This window comes from Rhinopithecus bieti, unplaced genomic scaffold (genome assembly GCF_001698545.2).
Source record: "Rhinopithecus bieti isolate Rb0 unplaced genomic scaffold, ASM169854v2 scaffold_12480, whole genome shotgun sequence".
Taxonomy (NCBI): Eukaryota; Metazoa; Chordata; class Mammalia; order Primates; family Cercopithecidae; genus Rhinopithecus; species Rhinopithecus bieti.
In genome coordinates, this window is record NW_016807134.1 from 531,706 (window position 1) to 556,539 (window position 24,834).

At 39.2% G+C, this 24,834-nt stretch overlaps 1 protein-coding gene across 4 annotated transcripts in view; it reads left to right on the plus strand.

The window, feature by feature from the left end:
- Positions 1 to 1,154: 1,154 nt before the first annotated feature.
- SPHKAP (SPHK1 interactor, AKAP domain containing) overlaps positions 1,155 to 24,834 on the plus strand; it is a 199,609-nt gene continuing 175,929 nt past the window's right edge. For all 4 annotated transcript variants that reach the window (XM_017880316.1, XM_017880317.1, XM_017880318.1 and 1 more), the window contains exon 1: positions 1,155 to 1,536. In XM_017880316.1, coding sequence (XP_017735805.1) covers positions 1,509 to 1,536 — 28 coding nt within the window. In that variant the 5' untranslated portion in view covers positions 1,155 to 1,508. The remainder of the gene's footprint in view (positions 1,537 to 24,834) is intronic.

A 24,834-nucleotide genomic window follows, 5' to 3' on the forward strand; every position in this document is an offset into this window, starting at 1 on the left:
CAAGCCCTTCTTGGCACCATCATGGGGGAAAGGAGACATGAAGAGGAGAGTGCGGCCAGTGTTTGGAGGGGATGAAAGTCCTGGTCCCTACTTAGTTTTCTTTGACACCACCTGGCCCAGGGTACTGACTTACATCCTTAGAGCCTACAGATGGTGAAATGTAGCCTTCCTACTTGGCCTTTGATGGTGTAGTTGAAAAAGGGCCACAGGTTTTTTTCTCATGGTGTTTGGCCACAGGGGAGCTATTATTGTGTGTAAATTTTCTGTCTTGCTAGGCTGCCTCTTTCCTGATCCTGTGGCTAGAAAGAGGAGTCCTTTGTTAAGGCTTTTCCTGTCTCTGCCCCTTGACATTTCTGGGTTGTCATCATCTTCAGCCAAAGTCTGGGAGAACCTCAGGAACTCATCATTATGCCATGTTTTGAGTCCCAGGATCTCTAGGGGTCTGCATTCTTCCGTCCACCTTTTTCTCATGCCTGTTTTATAGATAACCTCTGGGGGATTTAGTTGTACCTACTAGGAGGAACAGCTAAAAGTACATTGGCTCAACCTTCCCATTTGTGGAAGTCCCAAATTTTATTTTTAATTTGTTTTTTAATTGGAAAAAGAAACAGATTCCACAGCGCCCTCATCTTAGCAGATACTTGCTACTGTCAGTGCCTTTCTTCTTAAGACAACTCTCATTTTTGCTCAGGGAGATAGCCAGCCGGCAACTGGGGAAGTTTGTGACAGCTCTTCCTCCCAGGTTCCGAATGCTGTCCTCGGAAGGATGGCCGCTCTCATAGGTTTTGAGATTTCTGTGTGCGCACACGGTTCTAACAGAAGCGAGAGAAGACTAAGTCACAGTTAAGCAAAATGAGTTAAAGCAACGTGAAAACCAAAACCAAGAGAGAAAGTCCAAATAAAGGGAAAAGACTTGGGGTGTCAAAGAGAGCATGGTTCTGAGTGATCGACCATAACGTGATAGACCACAAACAAAAATGAAATCCAGACAGGAAGCCAGAGGAGCGGCGCGCGACCAGTGGGGAGTGTGGGCACTGCTAGGAGTGAGGGCGTGAATGTGGGAAAGTGGGTGAATAACTTCAGGGCTCAGACCTGCTGTATGCCAGAGAGAAAGGGAGGGGAGACCGACGGCGGGTGGGGAAAGAGACATTTGGTCTGGAGTCACCTATGTTTCTGGGCACGAATGAGCGGTACAGCAGGATCCTCGAGCACCTGAGACTGGGGCCTGCCCTGCAGGAGGCAGGAGGCAGGCAGAAAAGTGGGAGCGTTGGCCAAGCGCTCCTGCAAGATCAGAGAGGACGGCGGGAGGGGACAGCGGGCGGTCGCAGCGCACAGAGCTTGCCGGCCAGGGAGGAGCGAGTCTCCGTGGGCGCCGCCGCCGCCCCAGCCTGCGCGCCTCTCTCCTGGCGCGCGCCAGTCTGCCACTCTGGGAGCTGGGTCCTAGCACCACAGACTTATCCTTCGCCTGCACTTTCCGTCTTTCTTCTCTAGGCGCCCATCAACAATGGATGGCAACTCCCTGCTCTCTGTACCAAGGTAAGACCCGCTTCTTTCTACGCCCAATATCATGTCGATCAAACTCCGTTCCGCCTTGTGAGTCGCTCACCAACTTGCCCCAGAGTGCTTCGGTTTGCACGGGGCTCCCAGCGAGGAGGCAGGGGTCACTGCACTTGTAAATAAGTCCTGTCCAGCCTCGCTGGAGCTACAGGGGTCCCTGTCAACTGCCCCACAGCGCGCGATGCTGAGTGGGGCCTGTGCACTGGAGTGGGTTGTGCACTGGGTTGGGAGTCAGCCCCGTGCCAGCCTCTAAGGCCCAGGGACGGAGGTCTGCTCTGCCCTGGGTGGAGCCAGGAGCCGGACTTTCCGCGGACACAGCTTGGAGAGGTTTCACACCTTGTGAGGAGCCAGATTCCAAGGTCTAAAACAGGAGGGAACCGGGCTAGAGCAAAGTACCCCCGCTTTCCGTCCACCTTGACCTGGGCGGGTGTCTGGGGCTGCTGGGGTGGGGAAGATCGTCCCTCACTCCCGACCGACACCTAGACTACCCCCAAAGCGAGATCTTAAGGTTGGACAGAAAAGACCTGGGTCTCCTGCAGTCCCACCGTCCTCCGCCGCCCCCACACTCCCTGCCAGTCTGCGAGTTCCTTCTTTAACACCTTTGGCTTTTCTCGTCCCCACACCGGGGTAGGTCAGGGACGCCCCCCTAGGGGCTGCCAGGTGCAAGTAAGGTGTTTTTTGGGGCGTGTTTCTTTTTCCTGTTTCTTATTTGCCCCTGTTTCGCACTCCTTCTAACTCAGTCTTTTGCGAATTTAAGAACCCGAGATTTTTATGTCTTCCCCATAAACGTCTGGGTGAATCGGAGCGGTGGTTCTGCTCTTGCTCCGCCAGTTGGCCAGCTTTGCGCCCGCTGGGCGCGGAGCTTTCGCGCCGGGAGCTGAGGATGCTGTTGCTCCCAGGTAGGGGGTGCCCCGGCTGCGGCGCAGCCCCACCTCCCCTGGGCAGCGGCTTAGCGTGGCTCTTGGAGCCATCCCTACTCCCTCTTTTCCCCAAGCAAACAGCTAGGTAGCTTCCAGAGGAGAGCACCAGGCCCTAGAATAAACACGTTAAGTTCGGATTCTTGGAGAGCAGCAAAACCCAATATGTACTGGCCAGGGCACACAAGTAGTGATACTACATTGCCAAGGAGCCGAGATGCGGTGGGAGGGGAGGTGGGGGTGGCGGAGGAGGAGAGACTGCTTTCCAAAGGTATTGAAGGCTGCCATCTAGAGACTTGAATTTTTTGTATTCCGCGATGAAATAACGCTTTCTCAGTTCCACAGACACTTCCTCCTTAAGCGTCCCTTCGCCGCGGGGGTAGCAAATGCTTCCGAAAATGCCCGCGGTGGTTTCTGTGCACCCCCCTAAGTAGCTCTTAAGTGAAGTCTCAATCCCCACCCCCTCCCGATCCCTGCCCCAGCCCAACAGGGTCAAACGACCACCACTAAGTCTTCCCATTTTGCCGATTTTTCTTAACTGCAAAAAAGAAATTGCCAGTAATATTTAAGCAAAGGCATTAAGGTGTTTGGAAAGTCATGTAAACTGGAAGCTGACTTTCTCCACCTATCTATTCTACTGTCTAGGGCAAATGGTCATTAGAATTGAAATGGTGAATTGGGTGGTCCTAATAATCTTCCAATAGAGATTTTTGATAACAGATTGATTGCTTTAATCCGGTTTTACAGAACAATATAGCTGTGCCTGAACCCTGACTATATTTCTATTCAAATACTGAAACATTTTCTAAATTACTAGAAACACATTGTGCCAGTAATTTATTAATATTATTTCTGTCTCAGTACTATAAAATGACCTTATAAAGAGCAAAGCAACTCCGATGATATTGCTCTGTGTCTTGTAGTAGCCTATTAAAATGTTAATATAGGTTTAATATCAGCTGCAGCAAACTAAGCTTTTTGAACCTGACTTTTTATTCACCTATTTCCACAAATCAGCGTAGCGATTTCGGGTATTTTATTAGCATTCTTAATCATGTAAATTAACTCCTACACATGAGTTGATTCAATCCTCTATTTCATTGTATACAAGAAAACATTATTTCTTTTCTATAAGACTTAATTGAAAGCCATAGGGATTAGTATGCAAAAAGTAAATTAAAATTTTCAATGGTGTAGACAAATCATGTATTAGTCATGCTACTTGTTCACAAAACATTGCATTTTAAAGAACTGATTATTGACTATTCTACGTAAGCTTTTCGAAGAAAACAACAATGATTAGCAAATATCAAATTGTTACTGGTCAAGGCTTGTGATGTCCAAATCTGAAAACATTTTTGGTATCTAATAAAATTAAGTTGGTGGTTATAAATCATTGTTTCTCTTAAGAATTAGAAAACAATTTAAGACATTCTACTTAATAGAGAAAACAAAATGATTTAATAACATATTGAGTTAGTTAGAGAATATATTTTTATGTTGGCTTTTCCATTTTCTTAGAATTTTCAATTAAACACAAATAGAAATTACTGAGACTTCAATCAAGCAATATTCTGTGAAGATTGATGTTAAAACTGAATGTGACTCATATACTTCAGAAACTGTAAAACATGTTTTGTTTTTAAAGGAAATGTTTCGGGTTCTTTGAGTTATTAAACTGTATTCCCTTCCTTCTGTGAAAACTCCAATTCATTTTTACTATGAATATTTTCATTTTTAAATGTGCAGTAAGTTATGTGGATTACATCACAGATTTCTTAAAATCACTGATTATCAAAGCTGGAAGATATCTTCCATAAGGAAACCAAGCTGTGCAGAGATTAAATGTTTCCATGTTAGTTGCATTATAGGCCTGGATGCAAGCGTTTTCTGACTAGTAGTCCAATTCAAGAAAAAAAAAATTTAAGGGGGATTTTTTTAAATCTAAAAGCTTTGATAGAGGTTCTTTAGTCATCTATTTTATGGAAAATTGATTTGATTTGCTAAGTCACAAGATTAGATATTAGAAAAACAAAAAAAGAATCAAAGGACTTCCATCCAGTCTGTTCTATATACACTGTAATACAATGCAGTAGTTTCCCCTTACAAAAAAAAGTCAATTTCACTTTTATATTGGTAACTAGTGTGTGTATAGTAAGGTGTTATCCACTGTTATCTAATATATTAAATTATTTGATCATCACATCCTTGTGAGTCAATTATGATGGATATTATCATCTCCATTTCCTAGCTGAAAACTCTGAAGTGAAAGGAAATTAAATAAAGCAAATAATTGTATTAAAAATCCGTATAAATTGTATGTAGCAGAGCTAGGTCATCCACAAAATTTTTCTGCCTTTAAGTCCAGTTTTCTTTCATGTACTGATTGAAAATCCATACTTTATTTTAAATGGAGGGAAAAATAAATTCTGGTACACAATTTGGACAAACACTGATATCATCAGAACACACGGAGGCAGCCTAAAAGCAAGGAGACCATCTTTTAAAGCCAACAAGTGCTAAAAAATAATCTTTCTTAGCAAACAGAAATAGTTTGTCACCTTGACCATATCTAAGCTTGAATTTGAGTGTCAAGACAGTTCCTTGATTTCTAAACATTTGCATTGTTATACTGTATTGCTTTGTTCTTTTTGCTTGGTTTACTGGATTCTATTGTAATAATAAAATGTTTATATGGCACTTCAAATGATAAGATCAAAACTCATCAAATGTAAACTTTTGAAACAATAATTTATATTGATTTTCTCCATGTGTCATAATGTATATAGGCTTCCTGTCATTTTGTTTTAACCAATCCAAAGTTTAACGTGGACACATTTCACTAAAACTCATCAGAATCTCAAGATTTTACCTCTCAGTATGTTAGTTCCAGGAAAAATAAAATTGATTTTTTAAAATGGAGCAAACAACCCAATACTGTATACTAGACCATAATCTTCCTTCACCAAGTATTTATAGAAAGGTTAACTGATTTTAGATTTACACAAAAGGAGAAATTTAAGAGTACATTTAAATTTCTTTGTCCTATTTATGAAAAACTTTCAGAAAAGATTAATCCATTGCTCTTAAGTTGAGGAACAGGGACAAACATGAAATGCTGTCTTAAGAGTACACTTCACTTCATTCTCTGTTTTGGTGTGCACACTGTCCTCAAGGCCAGCACTGAGCTGTGGGCACCTTCCCCAAGTCTCAATCTTTTCTCAGGGTAACACTGCCCAAGAGGTACAATTTCCTATAGAGAAAGGAACTGGGAATTAGAAAGTCCTGGTGCCTCAATTTCTGAGAGTCCACTTTGTTGCTGGGTTGTGGATACTTGGTTAAGAGACTGGAATTCTGAAGGCAATTGCCAATAGAAAAAAAAAAAGAAGGCTTAAAAGACCAACATTAAAACTACACCTTAGATACTGGCAAGTTTGATGGGCCCTTTACAATCATCTCATAAATGAATAATTAAGATATATTTTGTTTTACAAGTGGCATCCTTTGGCTAGTGCTACTCATTGGAATTTTTTCTTGGTGTTACAGAGTTACAGCTACAAATAATGGTAAGGAGGGGAAGAGGAAACAGTGATGAATTATATTTGTTGATTTGTTGTTGTTGTTGTTGTTTTGTTTTGTTTTTTGCTTTTGTTTTTGTTTTTAAGACGGAGTTTGACTCTTGTTGCCCAGGCTGGAATGCAATGGCGGCATCTCTACTCACTGCAACCTCCACCTCCCTCCGGGATTCAAGCGATTCTCCAGCCTCAGCCTCCCAAGTAGCTGGGATTACAGGCATGCGCCACCACCCCTGGCTAATTTTGTATTTTTAGTAGAGACGGGGTTTCACCACGTTGATCAGGCTAGTCTCCAACTGATCTCAGGTGATCTGGCCCGCCCCAGCCTCCCGAAGCGCTGGGATTACAAGCGTGAGCTACGCGCCCAGCCCTGTATTTGATATTTGGAGATCTGGTGCTTAGTCCTGTTCTGAAATTAATGGCTGAGAATGTCTGGTCAAGTTACCCGACCTGTTGCTTCTCTGCCTCCTCCTGGATGTGCTGACCTGTGTCTTGGATATATTTATCTTCTATGTCCCTCTTACTTTAGTCTTCTGTAATGCCACAACCTGTATTGTAGCAAGGACTCTCTCTTGGGTATGATATGGATAAATGTCTTACTCTCTTGAAAGAGGCAGGTGAAATCAAGGAATTTAAAAGAACTGAAGCAACACCACCCATCCGAAAGAAAGCTTGTCTTCAAGAATTGGGCTTTAGTTCCCCCAGAGGTGGGAAGCAGCATTATACTTACAGAAACTCTTTTTGTAAAGAAGACAGCACAGTAATTAAGATCCGGTTCTGTCACATATTAGTGATTGGTTACCCACTCTGGGGTAAAATGCTGACCTACTCTGTGATTTATTTTCATCATCTGGGAAACATGAAAACTACTTCAACCATTTGAAAAGGATGCGAGGTTTCAGACAGTATTATGAAGTACAAGAAATAGTCTTTAGCCATTGCTTCCCATCATACTGAATGAATTCTTCTAAACATGATTGTTTCATGACAGATTTTTAAAGTTGATACTGGTGAATAGCTCACATAACTCAGAGAGAAAGTTGACTTTATCTGATATTAGCATAGATACCCTTTCTTCCTTTTGGTTTTTTTTTTTTTTTCTATCTTTTAAAAAAATCTATCTATCTCTTCAAATGTAAGTTGTTTCTTATAAATACGGTATTGTATCTTACCTTTTTATCTCATCTAAAAATCTCTTTTTTTAATTGATATGTTAAGACCATTCACATTTGTTAAGATTGTAGATAGGGATAAATTAGCTAGCTATTTTCTATTTGTGTCATATGTTTTTTATTCTTTTTAAAAATTTCTGCTCTGCTTTGGGTTAAATGAGAATTGTTTTGTGATTCCATTTTACTTTCTTTATTGATTTATTATTTATCTTTTGTTAAAAAGTGTGTGGTTGCTCCAGGATTTAGAAGATGTTTTTTATTAAGCAGAATCTACCTTCAAATTTTAACATACCAGTTCACATCCAGTGTGAGGTTTTTACAAGGGTACATTCTGAATTATCTCCTCTGATCCTTTGTGCTAATATCACCATGTATTTTATTTTTACAAATGTCATGAACACACTATATATTTTGCTTTAAATCACCAGATATTTTTAGAACAATTAGAAATATGAAAAAACCCTTCATTTATTCCATTTCTGACATTTTATTTGCATACATCCAAGTTTCTGCCTGGTATTAACATCTCTTCTGTCCAAAGAGCTTCTTGGATCTGTGACTTCATGCCTGTTATTAATTCTGAAAAAAAAATTCAGCCATCATTTCTTAAAATGTTTTTCCTATCCTGTTCTGTTTTTTTCCTTTTCCTTCTAGAATTTTAATTGCACATATATATGAATACAGCTCTTAGATGTTCTCTTCTAATTGTGTTTTGTTTCCTTTTCTTTTCTTTTTTTTTTTTTTTCAGATGGGTAATTTTTATTGACCTATCTTTAAGTTCATTGATTCTTTCGTTGGCTGAGTTCATTCTACTGATAAATTTATCAAAGGCATTCTTCATCTGGTTACCATGTTTTACATTTTTAGCTTTCCATTTAGCATTTAGTTTTACCTTATAGTGTTTATCTCTCTGCTGTAACTACTCATGTGAACTCGCATGCTGTCTGCCTTTTCCATCAGAACCATTTCAATTAAACTCATGATTTGTAATTCTCTGCCAAATAGTTCCAACATCTGTGCCAGACCTAGGTCTGGTTCTGTTCGTTGCTTCATCCCTTAGAAGTGTTTTTCTTTTTTCCTTGCTTTTTTCATTAAGGCTTGTAATTTTTTGTTGAAAACCAAAAATCTTGTGTAAAATAGTAGTATCTCCAAATGGAAACTGGAAGTCAGCGTTATATTCCCATGTTAAAGATGAGGAACCAAGACTGAGAAATGTTAAACGACTTGTCGAAGGTTACTCATGTATTGAGTGGCAGAGCCAGAACTTGATCTCTAGGATTTCAAACTCAAAGTATAATGTTAACTCCATCACTGTCCCTCTCAGTTTTCTAATGCCAGTCCATTTCCACGCTGGAGTCCTGCAAGACCTTCTCATGCCACATAGCTTTGTTTATTTCAGACATTTTTCACCCCATATTCTAAGAACGTCATTGAAGCATATGAGATGCCTGTCATGATTTTACTATGTAATCTCAAGATATCACTTTCTTTCTGACTGTCTTTTAATTCAGTCTTTCTCAAAATATGGTCTCTGAATCAAAAGCAGCTACAAAGATGGGTGGATGCTATAAGAGGCTTTGATACGCCACAGGAAGCAATGGAAACATAGGGAGTGACAACCAACAAAGTTTAGCGTGTGAATTAGAAAGTTTGTATCTGTTCCCAATAGAGCTAAGAATTCAGATACTAAAGCCTCTACCTGTACACCAAGCCACATTTCTGCTTGAGATAGAAGAGGTGACATATTCTGCCACATGGTTTAACAGAGTTTTTCTCCAAAAACAATAACAATAACATGCAGACCAATGTGCTTCCTTTTATTCCTTTTAACTACATATTATGGAGCCAAATTATTGAAATAGTGTCTGAACGTGTTAGAGTAGCCATGGTTTTAGAAGTACAAGTTAGTTCAAAAAACATGAAGGTATCGTGTTGCTTTTCAATAGCTGCTTTTAAAAATTGTCAGAAAATGAGTGGCTTAAAACAATGCATTTATCATCTCACAGTTCTGTAGGCCAGAAGTCTGACATAGATCTCACTGGGACAAAGTCAAGGTGTGGCCAAGGCTGCATTCCTTTCTGGAGGTTTCACAGGAGAAATAGTCTCATTGCCTTTTCCAGCTTCTGGAGGCTGCTTATATGGCTTGCTTCATAACCAGCTTTCCCCATCTACAAAGCTAGCAATGGATGGTTGAGTCCTTTTCTTCAATCACACCATCTGACTTCCGGCCTCCTCTTCTGCCTCCCTCCTTCACTTTTAATAAACCTGGTGGGTCACCTAGATAATCCAGTATAATCTTTCTATATTAAGATCGGCTGGCTGTTAAACTTAATTCCATCTTGAACCTTGATTTTTCTTTGTCATACAATGTCACATATACTACAAGTTTCAGAAATTAAGATATGGACATCATTGAGGGAGTTCATTATTCAGTCTACTACAGGCATTAATTGAACTAAAAACTGATCATTCTGGCCATCAAATGACACAAGAAATTCTACGAGGATTAATTTCCATCTTATTTCTTTCTCCTTGTGTCCTTCTTTCTTTATTAAATAAAAGGAAAGAGGGACAAGACTATTTGTTCCTCCTCTGAGATATGTGAGTCATTCAGTGTGCCTGGGCTGAAAGAACTAAAGGTTATTCGAGAACATAAAACCAGACAGATCAGGATGGACCTGGAAACCCTACCAAATTCACTGTTTGGCACATGTTTATTGCAGTGGTCATTAATGCTATTCAGCAAGTTTTCCAATTGTACTCTTAAGCATAGGGCAGGATTGTACTGGCTCTTCTCCTTGGTATGAAACATAGTGACATAATATGATATGACCAATGCAAAGTGCACAGAAGGGATACCTGTCTCTTCCAGTGTAAGTGTTAAAGATCTCATGTGTGACTTGCTGTATTTCGCTTACTTTCTGCCATGGTGACTAACAGATTTCAGACTGTGGCTGTTCCAACAGCCTGAGTTTCAGAATGAGGTTGAATTGGAGCAGAGCCCCAAACTAGTCCATGATGGACACGTAGCATGAATAAGAAATATGAATAAGTCTTTGTGGTCTTAATCCCCTGGGGTTCTGGAATTGTGTGATATTGCAGCATAACCTAGCCCATCCTGCCTGATCCAGTTACCCTCAGGGTTGAAATGGTAGGTGATCAGATGGACTTTGCATTGGCTTGTGAAGATTTCCAGAGGATCTCACAGAACTCTGTTTTTGCTCTAGATCTCCAAGGACCCTTATCACTACCTAACAACATATAACTGGATGTATTGATACGAGAATGAAGTTGGAAAAAGGGAGAAATGAGTCTCACTTTGAGCAGTTGTGCAAGTAGTCAGGAGGTATGTCCTGTGGACCAGCTCCAGATAATCACAATAAATACCATGGCCTGCAGGCTTCTCCTCCTGGGGACATGGAGTGTGAACTGGGAATCATACTTATCTTGCTATCAATTCACACACTGCACATTTCACAGTACACAGGCTGCTGCTATTTAGGGATGGAATGGTGTTGTATCATATATGGTTTTAACTCTTGCAAATACAGTGCGACATGATCATTTTCCTTTTTTTATCTTTCATTTCTCTTTCATCCTCATATGATTAAAAATATAGTAAACTTATATTTAACTTACACATGTATTATATATTATACATTCTTATATAGGATGTACACACACACAACTTTATAAGATTTTTTCACAAAATCCAACATACCATAATTTCTAAGCCTCTTAAGAGATTTTCAAAGGTTATTTTGACTCCAAAAATTTTCAAGATAAACAATGACATTAGATGCTAAACCTCACGTTAGATGCCTCTGTGCTACACAGGGTTGACAAAACACTGATTTTGGTAGCATGTCAACAGAAGTAAGTAAGAACAACATTCAAAAGTCAATTGTCAGGCAACATTTATTGAGCAGACACTCTCTCCTGACACCTTCAAGACTCTCAATGGAATAAGAAAGGCCCAGTTCCTGCCTTCCTTACATTAACAGTGTGTGGGTCCAATTGCACAGTGGGTACAGCTGGGGCCACAAACCAAAGGATGTAAAGAGGCATGCTAGAAAGTAGATACCCAGTACACCAGGAAGTTGACACTCATTCCACTCTGAAATTAACTTTTCATTTCTTGAATGATCTCTCGCAAATGAACCAAACTGATCAGTCCTTCTCTTATTTAACTCTTCGGAGCATTCGACATAATTGGCAGGTGACCCCAACTTAAAAATATTTCTTCCTAAGAAGAGACTCACCTATACAATATAGGCAAACTTATAAAAAGGCAAGCTTGGCTTTTTAAATAATAAGTGCTATTCTCTATGCTGGGAAAATGGGAACCCACTGGATATGGGATATTAGAATTACTTGAGTGCAGGTCATCTTTCCCCATCCCCTTCCTTTACAGATGAAGAAACCAAAGTCATGAAAACTTAAATGAATTACTCAAATCACACAAATATTTAGAAATTAAGCCAAGAATAAAATGATATGCAACAGATTGTACTTAAGACTGCATTGGATTTACTTAAAATAATACTAAATCTCCGAAACAAAACTGGAAGCACTTGAAATTTTCTGGTACAGAAAAACATGTCTATCAACCATGTCTAAATACCTTCTTTACTTTTCCATAAGAAAAAATAATGTCTATATAATTTCTCACCTCCTTATTTCACTTCAGCTGCCAGAAGTCCTAGAAACAAATTCAAAGCTCAATTATAACAACAGTGTAGAAATTTATGACCTGAATATCTGTGTTCCTTTTAACCATATTGACGTCTTATTATAATTTCTAGTATTCTTCACCCTGAGTTCTAACTTACGTTTTTCTACTTTATTGCATATATCTTTTCTGTTAACTATCACAAATTCCTAGAGAAACAAGATGGAAAGGAGATATACCCCAGTGATATGGTAAGCTTGGTTCTAGAACAATACCATAAAGTAAATATCATAATAAAGTAAGGCACACATTTGTTTTTGCATTCCAGGGGATACAAAAGTTATGTGTACTCTATAGCGTCATATATAAAGTGTGCGATCGTATTATGTTTAAAACCACAATGTAGATATCTTAATTTGAAAAAACTGTATTAAAAAACTGGTACTAATCATCTGAACCTTCAGAGAGTTCTGATCTTTTTGCTGGTGGCGGGTCTCGCCTTGACATTGATGGTTGCTAACTAATCAGGGTGATTGTTGCTGAAGATTGGGGTAGTTGTGCAAATTTCTTAAAATAAGAAAACAAAAACCCTTGCTCCACGGATTGGCTCTGCTCTTCACGAAAGACTCCTCTGTAGCATACTATGCTGTTTGATAGCATTTTGCCCATAGTAGAACTTCCAAAATTAGAATCAATCCTCACAATCTCTGTCACTGCTTTATCAGTGAAGTTGATGCATTTAGGATACTTTATCAATTAAGTATTCTAAACTCTTTGTGGTCATTTCAACAATATTCACAGCATCTTCACCAGGAGTAGGTTCTATCTGAAAAAAAACAATTTATTTGCTCATCCGTAAGAAGCAATTTCTCATTCATTCAAGTTTTATAATGAGATTGCAGCAATTTAGTCATATCTTCAGACTCCATTTTTAATTCTAGTTCTTACTATTTCTATCAAATTTGCAATTACTTTAGCCACTGAAGTCTTGAACCCCTCAATGTCATCCATGAAAGTTGAAATCAGCTTCTTCCAGACTCTCATTAATGGTGATATTTCGGCTTCCTCAGGAATCATGAATGTTCATAATAGCATCTAGAATGCCGAATTATTTCCAGAAGATTTTTAAATTTACTTTGCCCAGATTCATCATAGGAATCACTATATATGGCAACTATACCCTTGTAATTTTTTTTTAATTTTCAAAAATATGGAATGCTTCAAGAATTTTCATGTCATCCTTGAGCTGGGTCCATGCTAATCTTCTCTGTATCATTCTAATTTTAGTAAACGTGCTGTGTGAGCAAGCACAAAAGGTACTTTTTAAATCATAAGACTTGAAAATCAAAATTACTCCTTGATCCTTGGGCTACAAAATGTTATGTAAGCAGGAATAAAAACAACGTTAATTTTCTTGTACAACTTCATCAGAGCTCTTGGGTGACCAGGTCCATTGTCAATGAGCCATAACATTTTGCAAGAAATATTTTTCTAAGCAACAGGTCTTAGTGGGCTTAAAATAAACAGCAAACCATGCTGTAAACAGATGTGCCATCATCCAGGTTTTGTTCCATTTACAGAGCATAGGCAGAGTAGATGTATCATAAACCTTAAGGGCCCTAGGATTTTTGGAATAGTAAATGAGTATTAACTTCCACTTAAAGTCACCAGCTGCATTAGCACTTAAAAAGTGAGTCAGCTTGTCTTCTGAAGCTTTGAAGCCAGGCATTGACTTCTCCTCTCTAGCTATGAAAGTCCTAGATGGCATCTTGTTTTAATGTAAGGATTTTTCATTTACATTGAAAATCTGTTGTTTAGTGAAGCTACCTTCATCAATAATCTTAGCTAAGTGTTCTGGATAATTTTCTGCAGCTTCTCCATCAGCATTTGCTGCTTCACTTTGCACTGGTATATATGGAGACAGTTTCTTATCTTAAACCCCATGAACCAACCTCTTCTAGCTTCAAACTTTTCTTCTGCAGCTTCCTCACCTCTTCCAAACTTCATAGAATTGAAGAGAGTGAGGGCCTTGCTCTGGATTAGGCTTTGCCTAAAGGGAATGTTGTGGTTGGCTTGATTGTGTGTTCAGAACACTCAGACTTCTCCATATCAACAATTAGGCTGTTTCTTTTTCTTATCATTTGTGTATTCCCTAGATTAACACTTTTAATTTCCTTCAAGTACTTTTCCCTTTGCATTCACAACGTAGCTAACTGCTTGATGTGGGAGGCCTAGCTTTTGGCCTGTCTCAGCTTTCAATATCTCTTCCTCACTTCATCATAACCAGTTTTAGATGTAAGGTGAGATATGTGTGATTTTCCTTTCATGTGAAGACCTACAGGCCATTTTCGAGTCATTAATTGGCCTGATATCAATATTATTTTGTCTTAAGGAATAGAGAGACCCAAGGAGAGGAATAGAGAAGGGGTAACTTCCAGTCACTGGAGCAGTTAGACCACCATTTGTCAATTAAGTTCACCTTCTTGTATTGCCATGGTGCATGTTGTCCTAAAATAATTACAATAGTAACATCGAAGATCACTAAACAGATCACCATAATAGCTGCAATACTAGTAATGACAAATTTTAAAATATTGCAAGAATTTTCAAAATGTGACACAGAGACCTTAAGGGAACACGTGCTGTTTGGGAAAATGGTGGATGCGCAATTTCCACAAACCTTCAATTTATAACCCAGTATCCGCAGAGCACAGTAAAGTGCAGTAAAATTAGGTCTGTCTATATCCATTATTAAATCAATCACTGTATCAATCAATCATTTTCTTTAAAACAACAGAAAAAAGTGATTTTCTTGTGGCAAGTTGAAGCTCATAAAAATTATGGTCTATTCATATTTAATTTGACTTTAATGATAAACTATATATAAAAAGTTATAAGTAGCTTCTTTGAAATGATTAGTGCATTAAAGTAAATAAACTGTTTTTTTTTGTTTGTTTGTTTGTTTGTTTGTTTGTTTTTGAGACGGAGTCTCGCTCTGTCGCCCAGGCTGGAGTGCAGTGGCCGGATCTCAGCTCACTGCAAGCTCTGCCTCCCGGGTTTACGCCATTCTCCTGCTCCGCCTCCCGGGTTTACACCATTCTCCCAAGTAGCTGGGACTACAGGCGCCCGCCACCTCGCCTGGCTAGTTTTTTGTATTTTTTTTAGTAGAGACGGGGTTTCACCATGTTAGCCAGGATGGTCTCGATCTCCTGACCTCGTGATCCGCCCGCCTCGGCCTCCCAAGGTGCTGGGATTACAGGCTTGAGCCACCGCGCCAGGCCAATAAACTGTTTTAAAATAAATATATAATAAGATAGAATGCTAAAGTTTTGTTGGATATTTTCCTAAATTATTCATTAAGCATAATATTACATATACATTTTAAATATGTGTGTATGTAAGATATCAGTGTATACTAAAGGTATTAATGTACGAGAATGTCTTTTTCAGTTTGTACATTTTATACTTTAGTGTATTTTTCTCAGATATTAAAATGAATTAAGTAATATAATAGGAACTTTAAAATATTTAATACTACTTCCAAAGATACTAAGAGAATTGATTATTTCCTTTCTTTATACTTCAGTGTTAATGTAAGTTACATAACATACCTTATTTCTTTTTGTCCTACAAGCCTATAATTTTGAACTAAGAACATAAAAAGAATTCAGTAAATTACTTTTGGTAGACTGCATATAGGATTAGACTTACCCATTTATTTTCACTTGAGTACATAATTCTTCCACTTAATTTACATAGACAAATAAATTAAAGAATTTATCTGGGTAATTCAAACCAAAATAAAACTCAGATAAAATAAATTAAGGAATCATGGTAGTCAATTTTCTCTAAGCAAAATCTTGGCCCCACATAATGTGTTCATTGCCTACTCATGGATTTAATATATCCTGAATACTTTTAATTTTTACTTCAATTTTTTAAATAATTGAATCAACAGTGCTTCAAAATAGTGATTAAAAAGGTACATTGACTTCACTTGTGTTAATTATCAGTCGATCGGCAATCTGACCTGGCATTCTGTTACACTGTTAGTATTTCTATCTTTGCAAAGGTGAAAATTATGTGGTGACTTCAAGAGAATCAGGTAATATAGAAAATTAACTGCAGCTTCATCACAGGGATCATTACAAAAGTATCCAAGAAAGAGATTCGGTATTCAGAGAACATCCTAACTAGAGAAGTTGTTATCACAACTGATATAGTTTGGATGTATGTCCCCACCCAAACCTCCTGGTGGGAACTGATTGGATCATGGGGCTGGGTTTTCATGAATGGTTTAGCACCATCTTCTTGGTGCTGTCCTCATGATAGTGTGTTCTTCCAAAATCTGGTTGTGTGAAAGTGTATGGCACCTTCCCCTCTCTCTGTGGATCCCGCTCTCACCATGTGTACAAGCTCCCACATTGCTTTCTGCCATGACTGTAAACTTCCAGAAACCTCCCTAGAAGCACATTCCAGCTCTATGCTTCCTGTACACCCCACAGAACTGTGAGCCAATTAAACCCGCTTTCTTTATAAGTCACCCAGTCTCAGGTATTTCTTCATAGCAATGCAAGAATGATACAATAACGATAATAACACTCAGCTCTTACAGATCACAGTCATTCATCATGCAGAAGAAATGTGTGAAAATATTAATGATAACTTTTCCTCAGTATTTTATTGTGTCAAAGATACTTTCCACAGGATGAATAAGAACATATATAAAGAACGAGGCAGGAAAAGTGAAGATATGATCCAAGTTTTAACCTTGAAAATTAATTATATAGGACTGGTATGGATGATTGAGGCTGGGCAAATATCAGGGGAATAGCTTACTTAACTTATTTGAAAGGAAGAGATAAAACCTAGTGACTTGAATGTAGTCTTCACTATGTGAGGGTACATAAAACCTGGAAAAAGACATGTAAAGTAAATTTACTATAGGGAGGTCTAGGTGTCATACTAAATGGTGAACAAAGTTAATATGTTTGGGCATTTCTCTTTCAAAATGATATAAGGGAAATCAGTTCATTTTGTCAATACTTTTTAAGTAAATATGAATTATGTAATAAACCAATAATGAGTTATGTGTTGATTAACAGATCATAATTTTCCCTTCAAAATTGTATGTAAACATGGCCCTTTGTGTCACAAGATCATAAGCGCCTCATAAACAGCCTTATCAGTTTTGCCAGCACTCCCTTTAATTCTTTGATTCTCGGATCTGTCTCTTTGAGGCACCTATCATGTCATAGCCCTCATGGATTTTCTTTTCTTCTGACATTAACTGTTCTCACTCTGCCAGACTCATTTGGTGGTAGTTTGACATGTGATTAAAGAGTTCTCTAATGTCACTTTCTTCTTTTTTTGGAAATCTTTCATCTTCCTCAAAGTTTGCCATTCCAGTTGATTAGCATTTTACTTAAATAAAAGTCGCAACCTCTTAAAGTATCAACAGGCAACAACCACCAAATATGTTGATGCAATGGACAGAGAGACATTCAAGGTAGGTGGGGTGAGAACTTTACTGGAAACTAATTGTTAAATGTTCAGTACATTAGCTAATACAACTTTTGCTTTCTTACACAATCTTGTAATTGCAGAAACTGGCTTAACAATAACAAGGACATCTGATCTTTTGGGGGACAATCTGCAATCACTTTAAGTTTATCAGATTTTCTCCATGGAATGACATTGCCAAAATCATTTTATTTTCACAAAGGTTATCTGTAGAGGAGTGAGTTAGCTCACCAAGCAATGCAGGTGCAATTGAATATTTCAAAAACTCTATTCTCTAAGAAATGTTCTAATGAGGTTAATATTACAGAGGTCTTTATGTTTCCAAAATACCTTACAATTATTATTCTATTTTTAATGCACTGGTAGTTATTTCAACTGAATGTATGAAAGGCACCAAATGGTGTTCCAGGAAGAAAGTAGGCCCTTGATAAATATCAATACCCTTCTCTTCCCTTTGGATAAGACCACAGTGTTTCAAAGTCTAAAAGACAACACATAGATCAATTGGATTAGAACTGTGTAGTGGGACTTCTAACAGTGTTTGAAGTGGCCAGGACTTTGGGGAGATGGATACATGTCTAGTCTCTCAGAGTTACTGAGTCACTCATTGACCCCTATAGTAGGTTCCAAATGCCTGTGAGGTGGATGAAAAAAAATGCTGCCACAGAAACAAGTCTCTTTACAGAGAGTTAAGGTCTAATGTAAAATAGATATAAGCCTTGGCGAAAAAGAATCCATTCATTCTTTTATTTATTCAGTCCTCATGTTGATCCTTTATTATATATCAGATAAAATCAGCTGATATGCAATAATGAACACAAGTAGCGTCCGCCCCCTTCTCATGGAGCTTTGGTACCAATGGAGAGAAAGACAATGACATCAGCGGACATATAGCAAATTGAATGTGTGCACCAAGGAAAAAGAACATGGTCTTTAAGAACATATGACAATGAACAAGACTTAAGCAGGAGAGCAAGGCAGATTCTCATGAGGAAGAGTGCTCTGGCAGCGAGACCGGCAGTTGGAAGAGTCCAGAGGCAGGAGAGCAATTGAGCATTTAAAGAGCTCTAGGTGTGTGCCTGAAGTACAGGAAATGAGGAAGAGACGAGTGACAAAGAGACCTGAAAGGTAGGGGCCAGAATAGGTTAAGCCTTGGGGATCATTGGGTATTCCTCCTAAAATCAATGGGATGTCATTGATGGTTTTCAGCGTAGAGGTGGCTGGAAGCCCTAATTCATGTAAAGGTTGTAGCCCAGTGTGTGGCATATTGTAAATGCTTCATAAACAGAAACTGTTTCTATTGTAATAATCACTGTTCAAACTATAATTTCAATACCACAATCTTTGGGTGCTGTATTAGTCAGGGCTTTCCAGAAGGACAGCATTAATAGGACATATGTATACGTGAAAGGGAGTTTATTAGGGAGAACTGACTCACACCATCACAAGGCGAAGTCCCATGATAGGCCATCTGCAAGCTGAGGAAGAAAGAAGCCGGTAGTGACTCAGTCAAAGTCTGAAAATCTACAGACCAGGGAAGCCAACAGTGCAGCCTTCAGCCTGTGGTTGAAGGCCCAAGAGGCCCTGGCAAACCACTGGTGTAAGTCCAAGAGTCCAAAGGCTGAAGAACCTGCAGTCTGATGTCCAAAGGCAGAAGGAAGCATCCAGCCCGGGAGAAAGAAGGAAACTAGAAGACTCAGCAAGCAAAGTAATCCCATCTTCTGCCTGCTTTGTTTTTGCTATGCTGGCAAGCCAAATGGATGGTGCCCACCCACTCTGGGAGTGGGTCTTCCTCTTCCAGTCCACTGACCCAAATGTCAATCCCCTCTGGCAACACCCTCACAGGTACACCCAAGAACAATACTCTATCAGCCATCCAGGCATCTTTCAGTCCAATCAAGTTGACAGCTAGTATTAACCGTCACAGGGGCATTCCTGGGGAGAGCTAAGATTGCAAGATCACCAGAAAAGGGTTATTCAGAAGTGGCAACTGTCGTTAAGATGGCATTTTAAAAGCATCTTATTGAGTTTCAAGGACGTCTGGAAACAGTCATCCATCAGGTTGGTCATATGTCATGCAAATAAGAAGGCAACCCAGAGTATCCCAAAGGGCTTCTTCATAATACTCGTTGCTATATTACCATGTTCTCAACTGCACATAGCAAGGGAGGTGGAAATACTGCCTACACCTACAAACACCCATGTTGACCTGTGTACATTATAAATAGGTACGATAGATCCTCTTCAGTATTATGGAGGAAAAGAGGAAGAGGGATAAAATAAGGAGTAAAAGAGAGAGAATATGTAGATGGGATGGAGGAGCCAGTAGTAGGTCACTTAGTACCTTAGTCTGCATCTTGCATAATGAGCATCAAAGCTGTTGGAATTCAGTCAAAAATTTTTTCTCCCTGACATTTGATATGTGTACATTAAATAATACATAAATAAATAAAATAAATTTCTTTATTATAATTAGATCTCTCTCTCTCTCTCTCTCTCTCTATCTCTCTCTCTCTCTCTCTCTCTCACACACACACACACACACACACACACACACACACACACACACATCTCTCTGTCTCCCTGGATCCCCATGCTACTCAGTTGACTTAATAATTGCAGTCATTCACTGGGGTACTGCAAAAATCTAAAACCTACCAGAAAAACATTGGGTGGTACTGGTAATCTCCAGCCTGTCATTGTTGCTGCTGATATCCAGTTGCTCATTGACATGCAATCGCTTTCTGCTTTCTTTAAAAGTGGGATAGCAAGATTTTGTCTGAGAGTCCCAGTGCTTCATGATTCTGTTTCTGTGGCTATAACAAAGCCCTTCCTCCCAGTTTTGCTACGTACTCATGGCACTGGCTTTAAAAAGGGCTTTGTGGCTGGGCGCATGACTCACACCTGTAATCACAACACTTGGGGAGGCTGAGGCAGGTGGATCACCTAAGGTCAGGAGTTTGAGACCAGCCTGATCAACGTGGTGAAACACCATCTCCATTAAAAATACAAAAATTAGCCAGGCGTGGTGGCGCATGTCTGTAATCCCAGCTACTCGGGAGGCTGAGGCAGGAGAATCACTTGAACCCGGGAGGTGAAGGTTGCAGTGAGCCAAGATCGTGCCATTGCACTCCAGCCCAGGTAACAAGAGTGAAACTCTGTCTAAAAAAAAAGAAGGGCTTTGTTTCCTCTCCTTGTGTATTCTGCCAACCTCTGTGTCCCTCCCATCCTGTTACCTCTCAAAGTCATGTTAGCATAGCAATATATAATGTATGTGTGCTACATAATCCCTGTTGTCAGTATTAACAACTAGTTTCACTGAACTCTTTTCATTGTATATTGACAACTTGAATAGCTGCATGAATATAATTTAGTAAAAATGGCCAAACCACTGATCTTGTTCAAGCTTAACTAAGATAAAGCTTACCAATCAGTAATTAAGGGGAAGGATCCACTTGATTTGACCAATTAGAACACTTCAAATATAAGAGACATTTCCACAAAGTATTACTTATATCAGAATTGATACCAGAAATGTAACTATTAATAAATTCTCTAATTTAGCTCTTTTGATTCTAAAATGCAGATATAAAAAGGCAGAAAGCATCTGAAGAGTTTCTAATTCTGGAGATCAACCTGTTTCTCTAACCTCTTTTATTTGAAAGGAAAGCACACAGAAGCAGCAAACCTCAGCCTCTGAAGGGGCCCAACTCCTGACTCTACATGGCTCAAGGGTTATTTCTTAGCAAAGAATATGTATAGCTTACAACCAACATATATCAAAATAAAACAAAGCAAATTCCTGATAATTGGGAAATACCTTCTATTTTCTATTGACTCCTTCCTCTGGGCCATGATTTTTTTGTTAATAAATCGTACTTCTGAAGGAATATGAACTTGAACCATGCTCTGATTCAATAACACAATAGATAGAAAGCCTAGGAATATTTCTGAATATAGTACTGGAAATCCTGTAACCAAGGTATTTCAACTGATTACTGCATACTTAATAGGACGTACAAGCTTGGAGTCCAAGGTGGCAAAAACAAACCAAACACTTCAATCAAGGGCAATTTGTAAGAGTGGATTAGATGTAATGTGGATTTGTACTTCTAAGCAGACATCTATTTTATTTTATTTTATTTTATTTTGTTTTGTTTTGTTTTATTTTAAGTTCCAAGATGCATTTACAGCATGTTCAAGTTTGTTACATAGGTAAACGTGTGTCATGGTGGTTTGCTGCACCTATCAACCCACCACCTAGGTATTAAGCCCAGCATGCATTAGCTATTTTTCCTGATGCTCTCCCTCCCCACAGCCCTCTGATAGTGTGTACTTTTTCCCTCCTGTGTCCACGTGTTCTCATTGTTAAGCTCCCACTTTTAAGCGAGGTTATGCAGTGTTTGGTTTTCTGTTTCCTGAGCAAATATCTTATGAACCTTTTTTCTTCACTGATGGCTGAAACTCATGTAGCAAATGAAAATTCAGCCACAACATTATGAGTAAAATATCATTGTTTCTAGATTGGGCCAACTCAGTAGCCTCCCACTTACATCTACTCTGAACACCTCAAAGGTCTCATATGAGCTCACCCTGTCTTCCTATCCAGGCTTTTCCCGACTTTCACATTCTCTCACTGTCTATGCGTAGCTAGACTGACTTACATTTAGTCATTCCTGCCTACTGGGTCTCTTCATCTAGATAATTCCTATTCATCCTTTATAAACCAGATGCCCAGTGAAGCTTTCCCTGGACTTCCTTTACTAAGTCAAATCCCTGCTAAGTATCAGTGCCTCACAGTTAATGGAAGTCATACATTTGTACTTGTTTATGTGATTATTTGTTTAACACCTGCCTTATCCACTCACTGTGAGCTTGTTGAAAGCAAGGTTCATCTAAGTTTTGTCACTCTTGTATCTACAGTGTCTCATTGCATTTGACACAACGTCAGACCTGACAAATGTTTGTTAGACAAATAAATGAAACATAAATGTTATCTGGGCCAAGTTTACCTGTGAGCACAGAGAACTTGGATGCCAATATCTTATTTGGAAGGCCAAGAAAGTCAGTATAAGGCAAGGGGCACTGAGTCCAGAGCACTGAAAATAAGCATTTATTAACTCACAAATTGCAGAGGTTTAAAATATCTTGAAAAAGTACACCTAAAAGCAGTCATTGTCCCATCAAGTATCTTTGATTGGTGATATGATTCAACTGTGTCCACACCCAAATCTCATCTTGAATTGTAGTTCCCATAATCCCCACGTCATGGGCCGGATCTGGTGGGAGGTAATTAAATCATGGGGGCGGTTACCCCCATGCTGCTGTTCTTGTGATAGTGAGTGAGGTCTGATGGTTTTATAACCATCAGATGTGAGACCATCTCACAAGGTCTGATGGTTTTATAAGGGGCTTTTTCTTCTTTGCTCGGCACTTCTCCATCCTGCCATCATGTGAAGAAGGTCGTGTTTCTTTCGCCTTCTGCCATGATTGTAAGTTTCCTGAGGACTTCTTCAGTAATTTGGAACTGTGAGTCAATTAAACCTCTTTCCTTTATAAATTACCCAGTCTCAGGCAGTTCTTTATAGCACTGTGAGAACAGACTAATACAATTGGTATATAAAAGTTTACCCCTAACCAAATAAATATATTATTTAAGATATTTAAGATATATATTTAAGACATTATAAGATACTCATAGACCTAGCTAAAGAACATTTCAACTTTATAATCATGGGGAAGACGAACATGAGCCATGATTGGTACAATATTCCACCTCCCTTGCTTTCATGCCGGGTTCCACTGACAGCATCAATTCTCAGGTTCATTAAAAACACCAAATTAAGCTGAATTTCCTCCACTCTAATTTGTATTTTGGCTGGTTTCTGTCTTCTTCAAAGTGATAGAGGTTTTTCTGTTAAAGACCTTGTTTGGCAGCTGAGGGTAGGGAATGTCAGGTTCCCTTGACTTCCTCTCCAAATGAACAAGAAGCTCCTGGCTCCAGACTCCTAGCCCCAGACCAGATTCCTAGTAGCAGTCAACAAACCACAGACTGGTCTGGAGGGAGATTGCAAAGACGCCCTTACATAAAAATTAGTTCCACAGACATAGTGCTGATGACACAGAGGTCAGATACATAGCTCTCTGTGGTGAGAAACTAGAGCAGAGAGGAAGGGAAGGGCTTGATGATTGAAGCCCCCTGTAGTCTATAGATGATGATCTTAATATGTCCCTCAATTTGCCCAAACTTCACATAGCTTCCTGACTCTAGGCACAGACCTCCATTTCCTTACAGCAATTTCTCTAGAAAATGTGTAATTGTAAGTTATTTCTTTAACCTTTTGTGACATAAATCCTTGTAAAAGCCTCTTTTCAATTTTATAACCCAGGAATGTCTTTCTTTAAGGATCCGGGAGCCAACTCCTTGAAATGCAAACATGCAGGGAGATGGCACCCCATCTCCCAGTTTCTGCGGGAGAGTAGGAGCCTAACTTCTGTGGGTGCATTGTTTCCAGTTGTAGTTTTACAAGCTCCTCCTCTCATGAAGATATGAGAAAGTTTACTTTTCCTTTAGATAAGACCAGTTAGCAAACACAGATGGCCTATGGTTTTCATTCCCACCCCAACCCTGCTCTTAAAACTCCCCTGATCTTTGTTTAAGCAGAAATGAGTTCTGTTTCCCATTTAAGAAATGGAGTTCTCCTCCATTGCAATAGCTTCAAATAAAGTCTTTCTTATCTATTTAACTTTGGTGGAATTTTTGCCTTCATACCATATTTAGGAACCTGGACTGTGTCTGAGTCAGGAGAGGCAGGGTGGGACAGCAGGGGAGAGCTCAGACTGGGAAGAGGATGGACCCTACAGTCCAGACTGGAACCCTGACTCCACCACTGCCTATTCATAAATGACTTCATCCCTCAGTCTTGGTTTCTTCATCTCTGCCACATAAGGAGGGACTGAATCCATTCAGTGATATTAAGAACAGAAAGAAGGGAGTGGAATGCAAGACATATTTGGACAGCAAAATTGGAAGTATTTGGTACTTGACTGGGGTGAGGGAAAAGAGATTCTAGGGTAAATTCAATTTTTCTTTAGTTTAGATAATTTGGGCTCATTGTAATGCCAAAAACTGAGCAGCAAAGTCCTAGGGAAAGGCAGAGCAGGCTGAAATAAGTTGCATTTGAAATAGACGTGAAATATATAGATGTGGATATCCAATAGGCCATTGGGTATTCAAATCTGAAGCTCAGGGGAAAGATCTGCAGTGAGAATATAAATGTAGACTGAAAATCTTAGAGGGATGAGATCACTTGGGTGAATTGGTTAAGAAGAGCTCTCACTTTTTCATTCCCAATTCTATTCTTCTTGAATTTTGAATCTTTTTCTATTTTTCTTATTTTCCCAGTGGGCCCCAAGTT